The sequence below is a fragment of the Cottoperca gobio genome, chromosome 13 (genome assembly GCF_900634415.1).
Source record: "Cottoperca gobio chromosome 13, fCotGob3.1, whole genome shotgun sequence".
In the NCBI taxonomy this organism is placed as follows: domain Eukaryota; kingdom Metazoa; phylum Chordata; class Actinopteri; order Perciformes; family Bovichtidae; genus Cottoperca; species Cottoperca gobio.
The window spans coordinates 9449228-9466061 of NC_041367.1; the positions used below are offsets into that span (position 1 = coordinate 9449228).

The window sequence follows — 16834 nt, forward strand, 5'->3', positions numbered from 1 at the left end:
CAGTGTGGGTGACTTGACACTGGTCCCAAGTTGAGTACAGTCGGTGTGCTGCTGCGTCGTGGAGACAGTGGAGGAGAGGATAAGAAAGTGGCTATAAGAGAGACGCTTCACCTTCATGCTTCTGCGCATAGAAAAGAAAAGAGACGCGTTTAGGCTACTTTTCAATCAACATACAGACTTAAAGGAAAGTGCTGGGACTGGATCAAAGCAGGCGACAGGAGCTCATCTGACTGAACTGTTCCTCATTGGATGTATAAGAGAGGAAGGGAGGTTTTTCTGATCTGAACCCTTTCGGAAATGAGCCACAGGGTGGACGTGAAGGAAGGTGACAGAAAGTAATTCAAGAGGAAGAATGATATATGCAGGAATCACGCTGCTTTCATCACCTCTCTGATTAAATTATTTTCTTTTAGGAGGGTCGATTTGTTACAAGCTTTTTAAAGCACCTATTAAATTATCTATTTGCATCCACCCAGCACACCTCGGCTGGTTGATCACACTCCTGGTTATTCAATCAAAGTTGAAAGATTAGTTGTAAATCTTGCATTCAGCTGTAATATGGGATGCAAGCCTTCTGGCTTGTAATTAATTGTTAACCCGTTTTTAAATATATCCCCTTTTTCTGATCGTATTTAATACAATTGACACTTGAACATGGCAATCAACACGGACACCGACTTCCTGAAGTCCAACTTAAGTGAGGGTGGAGGAGGCACGCAGCCTGCGGACCCCCACGAGACTGAGAAACTTCTGGCGCTGACCACCGAGCCTGGAGGCAACGGGATGAAGATGTCCACCTCCTTCACGGTCAACATGGACAGTGACAAGGGCCAAGAGGCCGACCAGAACGGCCACAGCATCGCAGTGAGATCAGGCTCCGCCGGGCAGCTGGGCGCCGCCGCCCCCCTCTCCCCGTCCAAGGCCAGTCTGAGCCGCTCCTCCTACCGGGAACGCTACCGTGCAGGAGACCCCGAAGCCCAAGGATTACCTCATCCTTGTTATCTTGTCCTGCTTCTGCCCCGTGTGGCCCGTCAGCATTGTGGCACTGGTGTACTCCATCATGGTGAGTATCAATTTACTATCAGAAAAACGGCAAAGATGGATGAGTGGTTTCTGAGCATTATCTCAGTTGATGGAGAAATCATAAGGAGACTGAAAGTGTTCCTGTCATTTGTCAAGTCTTTCATTACAAACATCATAAAGTTACTAGGACTATTCATGTCATACATGTGTTGAGCTGTAAGTAGCCTTAGTATAATAAATGTGTGAAAATAGCCTATGTTTGATATTAATTAACATAATCTGGTTCAGAAATGTCAAATTTGTACTGACATGACAAACATGGCAATATGCCTAGCCTTTACTTTTACAGTAATCTTTTATGGCTTTATTATCTTCTGTGATCACTGAAGTATGTCTATGTCTATGTCACTATGTCTACATATTGTTTTGATATTTTGGAGAAAGTGGATATTTCTCTTAACTAAAAGCCATCCAACTGCTTTCAAGGGGAATATTCCTCCGGAATGAATATATAGCAGTACATCAAGAAATGTATCAATGTATTTTTTCTGGATTGATCAATAATTTGATTGTTAGATTATTTTTTGGTCATATTTTTTTATGAAATATCCAAAAAATAATGCCAGATGGTAAATTAGCAGACCCCAGGTTGAAATCTTGAAATTACTTAATTTGTCAGTCCAAAATTAATTAACAGCAGTCAAATATAAAACAGACCAAAGCAGCAATTCCCCACATTTGAGAAGCCAGAACTGACAAATATTTGGCGTTGATATTTGGATAAATCGCGACCAATTAATAAAATGTATTTATTTATTTATTAATCTGAATTAATTTGAGATTATTTAATTCAACAGTTGTCTCCGACTTTCCAAAAATAAAGTGTAATAATTTAATTTCCTCATTTATGGGCGACGTTTATTTAAACAATAAGAGAAATAAAAGGTTTTGAAATATGTTTCTAAGCAATTCCACCAAAAACAGAGATGCAGTGAAACACAGCTCTGCAGAACTGCGACTTCAGCGCAATGCAAATCGGAATATCTTAAAATTCCTCCAGATGTTGCATATTTCATTGAAAGGTCCCAGATGAACCCTGAATATTAGGATTCACACACACACACACACACACACACACACACACACACACACACACACACACACACACACACACACACACACCTAAAGCTCGGTGCATCATCAGCTTTCCCAGCGCTGAGGCTTCAGCTGCTGGTTGTTCTGGTTTAGAGGCGCTGACACTTGATTAATCCTCTCACTGAAAGTTTCAGGACGCAGGAAATGCTGATACAAGATGCAGCCAAGACACTGAAGCCACGCTGGGCAGCCACAGATGCTTGATATGCTATTGCTGTTTAGTACTCTCCAATCAATATTCTGGGGACACAATCCTCATTTGATCTTTAACAAACACTCTTTCCAACCCAACTATGTACCTCGTGGCCTCTGCGTATTCATATTGCACATGTCATTGAATCTTGAGATCTATGTTGAGGGGGCTCGATGGTTAAAAGTGAAAGCTGACACTTTTCTTGTTGTCACCCTCTGCAGTGGTGAGAGGTCTGCAGTAAAAAAATGATGGACTTGTTATTGAGGGCTGTGAGAGCTTGTAGCTCATTTCAATCAGCCAGCGCAACATTTAGAGGATGTCCCAGATATCAAAGAGAGATACTGCTGGGCTTAGTTGATTTTAGATGTGTGAATATGCAAACTCGGTGTGAAGGTCAAATGTTGCCTGGCAAGAAGAGAAATGTGTCAGTTTCTTGTTCGACATGATTTTGTAATTTAGAAAAACTACAGAGACGGTGCAGCATAGATGAAGTATGGCTCTACATGATGGTGACCCTCGCACACATATACTGTTAATGAAAACTCATCGCTTATGCAGCAATATGCCAGTGATATTGCAGCAAGTATTAATAAAAATTAAGCCTGTACACTTTGTCTCCAAATTACGATTGTGCAAGTTGATGCTATAAAACATCCTGCTAGAGGAAGCTCCGACAAAAGCTGCAGAAGGCATGTGGGCATGACCGGCAGGATTGAATTATTCCACACAACTAGCACTGTACTGTTACTATGTCAGTCTCTCCTCCCAGCCTTGGGATCCTGACATTCCTCCATCATGGTAGACTCAGACGTGGAAAGTTGAGCTTATAAATTCACAAAATCAATATCTGAAATAAAAAAATGTCAACATTTGATGGGATGAGAACAGCAAAAAACAGCTCAATGTTTATTTCAATTAAGTAATTACAGACAGAACTTCCTGTCCAGAGGATCGATAAGGTAATTGTCGTTAAGCACTACACGGTACTATATACTGTATATGTTAGGTTGCTGCAAATCACAAGCAGTACACAATCTCAGGGATTGTTATACAGACATAACGTGACACAGCAGGAATTTCTCCGGGACTGGCAGGTCAGTAATCCTGCACCTTTCAATGTGTAATTGCCTTAATCTTCAATGAAAAGGTCTTAAGGTGACTGATAGCACAAAATCCAGGACTCTGTGTGCTCGTCTACTGAGGTACTGAAACTGCACGTCAGGGTTAAATCCCCTGCTGAATCACACAAAAGCCCCCTGTCTTTTGTTACTGATGAGACCCTACAGTGTGTGTGTGTGTGTGTGTGTGTGTGTGTGTGTGTGTGTGTGTGTGTGTGTGTGTGTGTGTGTGTGTGTGTGTGTGTGTGTGTGTGTGTGTGTACTTGAACTAAAGACTACTTCCATGGGATTGTGATTTATTTGAAACATAATTATTGTCTCCACAAAGTTCTTCTCAGCGTTCAAAATCTATGAAATGAAACACCAAGTATTATATCACTTACAAATAGGAATTACACCAAATGGGAAGCTTTTAGAAGAGCATATTAAGTTTTCAAATGAGCAATGCTTACTCTTCCTTTTCCGTTTTTTTTACAATTACAGTCTATAAGCCGCTCTGTATATTTATAATTGATTTACTGAGACAAATGAATGAAGTTTCTCTAAAACCTTTAGGCAGGAAACACTACACAACTTCAGGCTTTGTTTATCGGTCTGCTCAGGGTGCTCCACCATCATTGCAGCTATAGTGTGGTATTAGTAATTGTATTTAAGTAAAGGAACTGAATACTTCCTCCAACAACAGCAGAGAAGGCAGTGCACTGTAACTGAGCAGTACAGATAAATGAGGCTTTGGACACACTGTTGCATTAAGTGTCTGCAAAGAATTTACCAGGAGTTTTTTTCAGAAGTAACTGTGTTGTGACAGGATTTTAACTCCTGAAGGCAGATTAGTTGCTTTTGGCACAGCCAGTTGTGTATTTCAGCGCACTTTATTTCTGACACTGTACAGCAGACAGCACTCAGATCTACGGAGAAACAAGGCAAAGACAATGCAGTAAACCCATCAGTACTGTAATATCACTCCTGTGGGCACCACACACCAAAGGGAATATCAGGCAGTATCCACGAGACAGCCTGTACTTCCCCGAGCCATCATCGTGATCCCACTGACATTCACAAGTCAGCCACTCGCTAATGGCACGGAGAGTGTGTGTGTGTGTGTGTGTGTGTGTGTGTGTGTGTGTGTGTGTGTGTGTGTGTGTGTGTGTGTGTGTGTGTGTGTGTGTGAGAGAGAGAGATGGAGACTTTGACAGAGGGCAAAAGAAAGAAAAGTGAAGGAGGGAGAAACTGGAGCCGGCCATTAACTCAATAGAAGGCGAGAGAAGTCTATTTAGTTTCTCTGCAGAGGGCAGATTGCAGCAGTTAGTCAAGCTCTGTGGCAGCAATCAACATCATCTCTCTTTCCTGAGGCGATGGAAAGGGGATACGGGCCTCGCGTCAAAGATCAAAACATTATTCCCTACAAGGGCATATGCATGTGAGAGAATGGCAAATGGCTATAAAGTATTTTCTATCACTGGATTAGAAAGGAATTGAATCAGATACCACAGTGATGTCAGATAAGTGCAAGTGAGTCAGAGCAGGAAAACAGAGGTTTACAACACTCGCTGTGAACAAATGAATCAAAAGTAATTAGGTTGATACCGCACGATACAGCCCTAGAGTGCAAGCGCACGACTAAGCGCTAATATCCTCTCCCATGTGAAATGGATACTGCTGGAAAGTTGAGGAGAGAAAAAAATGGAAACCGCTCAACTGCTGTTGAAATGGTATCAAAGCGTGGAGTCAGAGGAAACCCACTCAGACTCCAGGAAATTGCAAACGGCAAAAGAAAGAATATATTTCTCTGAGTTAGCTGTGGTGGGCTGTTGATGTAAAGCTGCCTTGAACTGGGCTCAGTTTTCAATGACATTAGCGTGTTGTAGTTGTCTAGGCTTAGTACAATATAGTACTTAAATATAACCCTAAAGGTTCAATGTGTAAGATATTATAACTTAAAACATTAATACAATTAACTGAGATGTATCTACTGAAACTGACCGGGCCGGCCGGTCTAGGAGGCGATAGTGAGTCACTGTACTCCAGTCTGTCCTCAGTACAGATGTAGAAGAAGTACAGATGCCTGACTCGGGCAGACTCAGGCCCTGCACGTTTTGATAGTTTGTTTTGATTAAATCCAAAGTGTTAGAAACGAGAAAAAGACTTGCAGCATCGCCTCGACTCCCCGCCGGATCGCCAAACTTTATGTTGCTGCCGTTAAACAAGTTAGACCCAGAACTCCATCAGTCCGCTGTTACTCCCTGTGCTGGGTTATTCGCCGTCCGAATCCAAGCCGCCGGAGCGGCCGCACGCTCCCCTCCAGAGAGGCCGTCCTATGTCGTCGCGTAGAAGGAAACAAAAGCACGAGTCGTTCCCTCGTCTCTGTCGCTTGGACCCAAACCAACTTACAAACTATCAAAACATAACGTCACACGGAGCGTACAGCCCGTGGAGCAGGAGCCTCAGAATTACACATTGAACCTTTAAAGCTGCACCAATCAATATTTGTTTATATTGACAAAGGCATACCTGTCAACCCTTATCCCGTATTTTTAACCTTTTAAAAAAAAAAATAGGCCTAATTAAAAAAAGTGTAAAGTGGCCTCTGATAGAGCAGGTGGCAGTATTATGTTTAACTTTAGCTGAAAAACGTCATCCGCCAGTAAACACACAGAAGAAGAAAACAGGAACAATAACACAGAAGAAGACTAAAACATATGGATGAGTCACAGTGAACGGGAGATAAATGGAGACGCAGTTGTACCTGCCAAACAAGTTAAAACTTTATGCAAGTAACTGAACAAATGGGAGGAGACCTTCCCTTATTTATTAAAAGCAGTGTCGGGCAAACTCGTGCTTTTTGTAACGTGTGCCATTCAGATGTTAGCATCGCACACGGCAGAATAAGCGATGTTCGCCAGCAAGAAAAATCGTTCAAGCACGAGGCACAAAACATACACCGTCAATGACTTCATGTGTGACAAGAACTGTGTCGGAGGCAAACCAAGTGACCAAAGCTGAGGGAAAGATGTCGATGCTTTGCGCTAAAAATAATGTAGCCTCCAGCTTCTGCGTTGATTTCAGTCGCAGTGTAGCGGACATGTTTCCCGACTCTGACATCGCAAGGAAGTCCAAAAACAAAAGCCACACAACTCATCACTCATCAAATAAAATACATAAATCTTATAAACATGTCTGTACAAGTAATACATACTTTAAATAAACGTGTATTTCCTGACTGTATATACCCGTCCCTTATGTGTTTACGTTTACATTGGTGGCTGTTAAAATATGGGCGGAGTCCGGCAAAACATTTCCCTTATTTTGAAATTCCAATGTTGACAGGTATGGACAACAGATCAAATGGCAACGTGCGTGCAATATGAAAAGGGTCGCTTGTAGCGGCGAACATACCGATAATGAACTCTGATCTCAAATCCCCTGCAGTTCTTTTTGTCTGCTTTGGATCATTGTTTTGGTTTTTCAGCCCGCAGCTTTACTGTCATCAACCCTGCTTTCAGCAGCACCAAGCAGCTCATTTAAGCAAAAAAGCTCTGATAAATCCATTGTACACTAACCTGCGCAGCCCCAAACAGCAGACAGACAAACTAGCAACTAGCAACTAGCAACTAACCCTAACCCTAACCCTCAGGAGCTGGTAAAATCCCAAACACAGCTAAAAGGAGCGTGAATATTGGACTTACATTCATCAAGTGGACAGAAAACAGGCCTGAGAATCAATGCAAATGTTGCTCTGTGTGTGTGAGTATGTAAATAGGCAATTGTTTGCTAACATGTTCGGCATGGCAACTTTATATGGTGATAATGTGTCAGTGTTGTGTTTCAGCTTGTTCTGCTGTCGTCATGTGGCCAAAACAAAATCAATGAAAGCAACTTTAACCTTAATTTAATTTGTTTTGAATTGCAATATGACACTTTTTATGGTGGTGTAGATATAATCTCGCTATTTACGTATATTCACATTAAATAAACTGCATTTCAGAATTCCAGCGCACATTTTAATGAACTTTTATGATGCTGAGGGATGCTCCTGATGATGCTGAAGGAAAAGCACAGCAAGCATAAAAAATGTACCTGTAGAAGTGCTAACCGATGATAGGAAACATCGAACAATGAGACAGTTTCCATGTTTTAATCCTGTAAAGGACCAAAAATCAACTATAATTAAAGTACAATCTGTTAGGGCCTCATTTCTCCTTGTAAAAGGAGTCAGCACATTTCTTTACTGGCAGATGGTGCATTGCTAACAACAGTCTGCCAAAAGTTACATCCATCATCGTCCACCACCACTTCCAGAAGCAGTACCACCTAAAAGCCAACTTCCAGCTGGCTACCGCCACAGATCTCTGACAGATGCTCGGGTGGAGGAGGCTTGCGGCTGGCAAACACGGAAGATGTGCAGTCAATTATGGGGATTGGAGAGGCAGGGGTAATAGGTTTTTACTGCTCAGACCAACCTATCCCGGTAATGGGAAGGACCAAACTGCAGGAACGTTATTGCACGCTCGGCAGATTTGCCTGTGAAATATGGACTCTCAATGCTGCACTGGATGGATGACTGTGAATGGGAGTGTGTGTGTGTGTGTGTGTGTGTGTGTGTGTGTGTGTGTGTGTAAATGACTTCTTATTAGCAATCTAATACTACAGATACTGTCGTTGCCAATTATATAAAGCCTATCAGAGACCCTGCAGAGAGGAAACCAGAGACGGCTCATATTATATAGATTTATTTATTATTTGCAGTGTTAAATCTGTGCAGGTAATGATTTATTATCATTCCATGGTGGATATAATGAAAGCTAACGGTGTCATGTTTTGGCTACAAGTGATGTCATTAGAGCACCACCCAGCTTTACGAGGCATGGGGGGAGGGGTGCAGGGGTATATTAAATCCTACAAGTAGGGGCTATGATATTAACATTGAATAAAAATGAAATAGTATCCCAAAAAAATATATACATATCTATCATCTATCTACAGTTCTACATGTTCCTCACATTTGTTTTATTAGCAATGTTATTAAAGTAATTTATTACACAGAGGTATATTTTTATACCCACAGATTGTGCTTATGGGTACAACCTCACATCATTGCATTATTTCTCTATTCTGTTATTGTTAAACATGCTTGACTTTAAAGCAAATAATTTATAGATGTCAATGCATATGAATCCTTTATGCCCTCTATGGTCGGATCACCACTTTGGTCCAGGCTGAAATAACTCAACAATCGTTCAATCGGTTAGAATTACATTTGGTTCACACATTTATGTTGCAATATCTTTGATGATCTTCTGACTCTTTGTGTAGCACCATTATCTGAATATGCAATATTATCCAATACTTTAGTATTTTACTTAATACCTGCAAAACTAATGACTTTCCCATCAGCCTCAGCTGTACTCTGTGTTTAGTGCATACATGCATTTAATGTTGTAACTGGTCTCGTTATCTGCAAATCATGTTCAATCCTCTGATGGATCCATACAAACCATCTCCAAATTAGTGCTTCCTTTGCCTGTATCAATCTCATACCTATTTAGTTACAGATGTGGTTGCCCCACTCTGGACAGGACAGCCAGCACTTTGTAGATATACTGAATAATGACAAACACATCACTAATTGCAGTATGCTACGTTAATCTTGATATTACTGATGTGCTAGATAGAGTAAGGCATACATCATTATGGCTAATGCTTAGTTAGATAGCTTAGTTATCTTATTTGAACTGTGTCTCCAGTTCACAAGCTGAACAAGATATAAATACAATTACAATTTGTGGGCTGCAGCAGCAGCGAGAATGCATTTTATAGCTCCAAGAATGAGAGCGGCGCTATCAAAGGTCTGACAGATTTGATCATCTGACCGTATTGAGTGGTTTGCAAATTTAATGGAGACTCGAGTGCAACAAGACTGAGACTAAAAGCCCTGCTTAGCGGCCCCTAGAGGCCATGGTGCTCCTTGCAGGCAAAGACCAAAGTGTTTGAAACACACAGCCTTGTTCTCTCTCTTTTAGGGCTTAAAAAAATGGTTTAATTTAAAATTTAATAAATTATACATTATCCTCAACCTTATTAACTTGTGAAAAACTTTGTTCAATTATCATTTCCAAGTTAAAACGTAAACTATGTACCACAATGGAGAATACACTGTAAAGAGAGCCACATACAATTAAATGTATGAAGACAAATTAATGTTTTATAGAAAACCATTTAATTTTTTTATAAAATTGCCAGTCTAGCAGCTATAACTACCCACCAGCTCCTGGTTACACACTGCTACTCTCCACCAGGCTGCTCCATTATTGATGACAAGAGAAAGGGAGCACTTACTGACTTACTAGCCTCCACCTTCTCTGCTGAACACATGAACTACATATATATATATATATATATATATATATATATATATATATATAGAGAGAGAGAGAGAGAGAGAGAGAGAGAGAGAGAGAGAGAGAGAGAGAGAGAGAGAGAGAGAGAGAGAGAGAGAGAGAGAGAGAGAGTAAATATATATATGTGTGTGTGTGTCCAGTGACAGTGTAGTGGAAGGTACCCTTAGCTCAGCTGATGTCAGCTATGTCTGTATTGATTCACAGCGAGAGTAAGCCCGGTCATATTTGTTTTCTGAATGGGAAATTCTACCCTCAAAGTGTCTTGTTCATTGTGATACCAGTACGCACACACACACTCACACACACACACACACACACACACACACCACACTCCACACTCCACACACACTCTAAATCTTTTGCAGCCCCCGAAGCTAACATCAAAGTTCATTAATGTTTTCGCTCTAAACAGGCTAAATAGGAAGTGTTTTCTGAAAGGGGATTCCAATGATTTAAGGTGCTGACGTTGCTGTTCTCTGTGATGTGAGTCCAGATCAATACCGGCTCCACTGGGACTGTGTGTGCACCATAGCTTCACATTGCAGTCCTGGAAGAGAGAAGTGTGTGTGTGTGTGTGTGTGTGTGTGTGTGTGTGTGTGTGTGTGTGTGTGTGTGTGTGTGTGTGTGTGTGTGTGTGTGTGTGTGTGTGTGTGTGTGTGTGTGTGAGTGTGAGAGAGCAAAAGTACATCTCTTATTTTACTGTCAGGAGTCCGGATTGACTCGTACATTGATTTAGCATGTGTGGTTTAAGTCAAGTTATTGATCTTAGAATTAACCCTCTGTTTAAATAGTTTTGTGTAAATTACATTTCTGATCATTGTCTTCAAAGGCACTGTTATGTTTTTGAATGTGAATTAAAGCATATTGAATAAATTGTTATCTAAATTGAACTTTACTTTAAACAAACCCTCTTACATCTGACACTCAGTCTTAAACATTTAAGTTCATATTTTTGGTATGCTTAATATTATATTATTACTATTATTTATTTAAATCAGGCTACGTAGTGGGGAAAAGGGCAGTTTACACATCATTTTAAATGATATATACTGTTTTCATGAACATGAAAGTTCCCTGACCAGCAGCACCTGATGTATTGCACTGTCCCCTCCCACCTGCACTGTGGAATATGACCACACCCGAGACAGTCTGGAGACAGAGAGGCTCATGGGAGTGAGAGGATAAAGCAGGAGAGCAGGGAGGATGGAGGTTGGATGGAGGGCGGGCTCTCTGTCTCTCCGTCTCTCTATCTAGTGTAATCTTATTTTATACTGAGGCAACCCCACCTCTGCACCCTCAGTATTGACTGAAGACACACAACATATTGCAATTTAAAATGAAATCAAAGTGGTGTATTAAAATTCAAAAACACTTCACTTGTAAAAAAACAAAATGGTTTGTTGTTTTTATCAAGAACTTGTAAATTTCAGGCATTTTTTTCCACTGAAATAAGGTTTCACCTCATCTTCCCTTCATGTAACATCCATTCTAATAAAACTTCTCTCTCACTTTCCCATTTGATTTTCCTCACAATGGTTTTAAATTAGAAACACATTAATTGAGGATTAACGTAAGAGTTAAATCCTTACACAATACGGTCTTTATACTACAGAGTTGCTTTAATAGACCATATGTTGTCCTAAAATAGGGGATTGGGGCAATTATTCCATTTAATACCACAGGAAAAGCACCCTACAGACATATAGTGGTGTAATTTAATATAGATGAGGAGTGAGAGGTCCATTTCCGGCCCTAATGCTCTAAGCCTCTGGTTTAAAAAGAGACATTCAGCACCACGGACAGCTCCTAAAGTTTTCATCAGGCTTCAAATGTAAAAGATGGTTCCAGCACATATTGCATGGGAGGTCTAAATTTGAAACTTAAAAATGATGATCCCTTACCCTTCTGTCTTTGCTCTTGTTTAACACAGAGTAAGAGTGCCACATTTCTAATACTGTTTTCCCCTTGAGTCTGACCTCTGAACACTCTCAGTTTACCGGGGCATGGAAGGCTGACGCACACACATGCTGGTACTGTGTACGTAGCGCAAGTAGCTCTGGAAATCTAGTGAGAGGCCGGACACCTGCATTACTTCACTAATTTATTCAGGAACGCATTCCTGGACAGTTTTAACCTCCTGGCATGGTGCATTATCTCATTAAAAGATGCTGGCGCTGCTGGTTGTCCTGTAGCATTCAAACGTTCATCATAAAGGGGCTCAGTGAGAGCCATGCAAATGTAATCAACACCATCATATTCCCACCAGACTGCAGTGTTTTCACTCTGCATGATGGATGAAGTTAGTCACACCACCAGAGCGAGACCGCAGGAAGTGGAATTCATCAGACCAGATAAATGGTCTTGTTATTTATTGTTGGCAAAAACCGGACGCATTTCGACTAAAAGTCATCGTCTGCGTCATTCATCAAACGCTTTTCCAACTCTCCAGTGCTCGATGTTGTTGTTCCTTTTTTCCGGAAACACAACTCTGTTCGGCCATTAGCTGTCATACCACATTTGTGTTTTCTTATTATTATTATTATTATTATTATAATATTATGTTTTTTTCAGGACCAATACTATTTTAATCTCTTTACCTAGTATTATGTTTATTACATTTTATTTATCTCTTATTTCACGTAGCATTTTTTGTCAAGTTTTTGTTTTAACAGGTGAAATAAAACTGGGATCATATTTCTCCTGACCTGATGTACATGTCAGTCTATTTATATGTTTCTCATTGTCAACAAATCACAATAAATGACCAAAACCAACTATATTCTAGTCCGTCTTTCATACTTTTAGACTTCTCTGCCCTATCTGTGGCATGCATTTGTACCACTGTGTCACCTTAGTTAATTTAATTTTTACAAAGGTTCAATCATTTCCTAAAACAGCTGGACACTGTAGTTTTTAAATACTGTTACTCAAACAGGAGTAAATAGTTGGGGAACTATTTTCAGCCATGGATTAATACACATTTGGTGAGCCAGTGAGTGTTTACGGTAGCCGGATGGGTTTGACTTAAAATAAATAACAGCGCCCAAGTTCATCGCCATGTTTCTACATGTTGTCCAGTCCTGACAACAATGGAGGTCCGAGGAATAATCTATATCAGCTTTTTTAATAACTTTTATGGGAGATCAATTCCTTGTTGTTTACCAATTTGGATTTGTTGACAATAATGAAAATAAAACTATAGCTTACAGCTGCCTTATTCTTTAAGGGAAGATCAGCAGCCCTAATGTCTCCTACAATGTTGTATTGAAAAGTGCACTCAAGTACAAAGTACAAATACTATAAGTTACATAATGAGGAGTTAGTCAAATATTTTAAAGACGAGAAAGAAATAATAACTTTAATACATTTTATTTTGGTTTTCCGACAAAATCAATGACAAGATGTCAAGAACACCTGTGTTTGTGTCGCCTCGTACAGCATTGTGTGTTTAACAGTATAATAATAATAATAATAATAATAATAATAATAAATTGAATTGATATAGCGCTTTTCGAGACCTCAAAGCCGCTTTACAATAGTAGGGGAAGTGGGGGGAGGGGTTAAGACGAGGAAAGACAGGGGAAGAGAAAAATAATAATAATAATAATAATAATAATAATAATAATAATAATAATAATAATAATACGTTAACAGGGGGCTGTTAAGTTTGAGGAAGTTGTGTTGCATCCAGTTTTTTATTTCTGTGAGACATGATTCGATGTGGGAGAGGGGTGGGTTATGGGGGGATTTGGTGCTGAGGTAGATCTGAGTGTCGTCGGCTTAGCAGTGGAAGTCCAGGTTGAAGTGGCGGAGTACCTGACCGAGGGGGAGGATGTAGATTGTGAAGAGGAGGGGGCCGAGTACTGAACCTTGGGGGACGCCTTGGGTGACTGGCGCTGTGGCAGAGGAGTGGTTGTGATGGGAAATGAAGTGGGATCTGTCGGACAGGTAGGACTGGAGCCACCTGAGTGCAGTACCCTCGATACCGATGTCCTTGAGTCTGCAGAGCAGGATGTTATGGCTCAAATTCAAAGCAGCCCAAATCTGACTCATGTTGATGAGAAGAAAGCGACATCAACCGTGTGAGATGTGTGGTTTCCGGACTGTCGCACATGAAAAGCAATACACAAGGATTGAAGATTCCCATCCGTCATGCCTCACATCTCTCTCACACACACACACACACACACACACACACACACACACACACACACACACACACACACACACACACACACACATCACATTAATCATCCTGTCTCCATATCTGCAGAATACATAAAGCAATATACATATAACATTAAGTTGATATACAACCCCTTCACACTGCTGCGCTCAACCTACTCCATGCAATTGGCTCTGCAAATCACATCCTTCCATCAATCCCCAATCTGAAATAGACAATTTCACCATTCACAGCCGGAGAATAAATTATTGTTGTCATTTTACCTTAAGGGACTTTACCACACCCAGCAGACAAGTCAACATCACTTTACTGTATGCGTGTCAGTTTCCCTTTAAAATAACTCGACTGTCGATTAATGGAAAACCACCTGATAAATATTTTAAAGTGTAACTCTCAGAAAGCTGCTGGAGAGAGCACTGCTCTGGGTTGTGGTGGGGTTACTTGTACGTTGCACTGATAAGAGTTAATACTGCTGATTCAGCATGTTTACTGTCTGCTGCCGTTAGTTTGTATCAATACATTGAAGCTCACTTATTGAATGTCACTGTGGATATGTGAAATATGAAAGTCATTGAACTGAACATTGATATGATGAGACCAAATTGGTACAGCTAGAGAAGAATGGTTTGTTTTTTTGCAACTTTATTTTTATTTATATATATAAATAGATATAAAGGTATTATGTATCCTCTGGGACCTTGAGTTTGTTAACTTTCCCATATATGATAAGAATAATTTCTCTTTGACATAGACAACTGTGTAGTTTTGTGAGTTTTGTATTCTATTGTATATTCTTGATATTAGATGTTTATTATTTTTAACGTATATGTATCAATGAATATCATGACCGAGTTAGGTTCACTATCCCGTTTGTTAAATATGTTTTCAAAACTAATCTCTGACCTGGAGTTTTCTGAAAAAAAACTTCTATAAACACTTTTCCGTATTATCACAGGTTCATAAAGACAAGTCTCGTTAAAAAAGTTTTTATTTTGCTGTTAAAATATGATGTAAATAGACCACACTTTAAAATACACTAATAGTAACAAATATACCGACATTTAAAATTGCAAATATGTAAGATGATAACTGTATCTCATATCACAAATCTGAAATCCAATAATGTGTTGTCATTTAGGAGCACGCAATAGACATGAAAAGACACTTGACATGTCTTCTACATGCCTAGTAATGAGTAAATTGCTTTTCCATGGTGTGGTGAAGGTCCTTCCATACATCATAGTGCCAGGGGAATATATACAATAAATAAAGTCCCTTCTTTGTGATCTACGATAACTTTAATAAGACTATTACAACCTCCCTCATCTTTAAATTGAGCAGTTAGTTAGTTGAAAATGACCCTTATGTGGAATGGTTTGGTTAACAATCATTATGTAACATTATTTGAAAGCTCCTCTTGATAATTCCCTGTGCTCTTGTGTGTCTCCAGTCCAGAAACAGTCTGCAGGTGGGGGATATGGACGGGGCCAGGAGGCTGGGCCGACTGGCCCGTCTGCTCAGTATCGTCTCCATCGCCCTGGGCATCGTCGTCATCGTGGTCTACGTCTCAGTTGCAGGTACAGAATCAAGAAAAGACTACAATATTTTTTATATTATATCTTGTATGTTATATTTTACAAATAAGCTATGATATATACTAAGAGATAACACTTGAAAATGTGTGCACGTGTTCACTCACAGATACACACTTTAGCGTAAAGTGTTCAATAACAAAGGATGCCTACTGCATTACGATTACAGGGTGATATATGACACTACCAAACAAGCATGAGATGTGTGTTTTTCTATGTCTTAACTCAGCATATTTCCAAGCCTAGCGTGTGTGTGCAGATTGATTTAGCACTGCAGCGACTGTAGTGGGCTGACTGTGCAGCAAGGGCGGTTACCCTACTGCTCAAAGCCTATCGACACTTGAGCTGCACCAGTCAAAGTAATGAATGTGATGCTTGGGTTTGAGATGTCTTTGTGAACTGTCTCTGATTATGTGACGCTACCTCTCTTCTTTCTTTTGCAGTAAGCAAGAACTGAGGGGGAGGGGGGAAGAACCGTGAAAACCATGGATGCAACAGGGGGGAGCGAGCCCATTCCAAAACAAACAACAAGACATACAATTCCTTACTTTATGCCATATTGTAATTACATCATGACCGACCTCAGAAAGCAAAACAAAATAGGCTCATGAGAGTAGGTACTGCAGCAAGTAAACAAATAAAAACATTCAGAGGTGCATGCATTAGAATCCAGTAACATTTGCTTGACAAAAATAACACAAAAAAACCTGATGTAAAAGTGTTCAGGTTAAAACAAGAGGAAAAAGAAAACACAGATTTGTATGTGGCCAGGAGGACTCATGTTTCTTTTTGGAAGAATGGACTTCCTAAAACGAAGAGGATGAACTACATGTGAGGTGAAAGTGAACGAAAGACGTTTTCTATGTCTGTGGGCTCCTTGAAAAACAGATTCTGGGTTTGGGCTTCAAACGGCTGCATATAATCCGTATATATTCCTTACTGAACCTCTTGCATTCAAAGCATATACAGCTACAAATATATTTGAAATATGGATATAACAATATATACATGTACATTTTATAAAAATGTTTGTATGCCAAGTGGTGCTGGGTTTGTTAGGACTGTTGTGATGGCTGCTTTGTCAGCACTATTATCAGTGGAAATTCAAGGGTTTGTGAAAAGGGGCAGGGAACACCTTTTAAATGTGTTATTTATTATCATTTTTTGAA

General features: G+C 40.0%; 1 protein-coding gene across 1 annotated transcript; it reads left to right on the forward strand.

Annotated features, from left to right (window-relative positions):
* trarg1a (trafficking regulator of GLUT4 (SLC2A4) 1a) lies at positions 1–16834 on the forward strand. The gene is given in 4 exon segments (XM_029445670.1): positions 1–944; positions 946–1063; positions 15524–15650; positions 16109–16834. Coding segments are annotated over 4 exon segments (549 nt in total). The 5' UTR covers positions 1–654; the 3' UTR covers positions 16123–16834.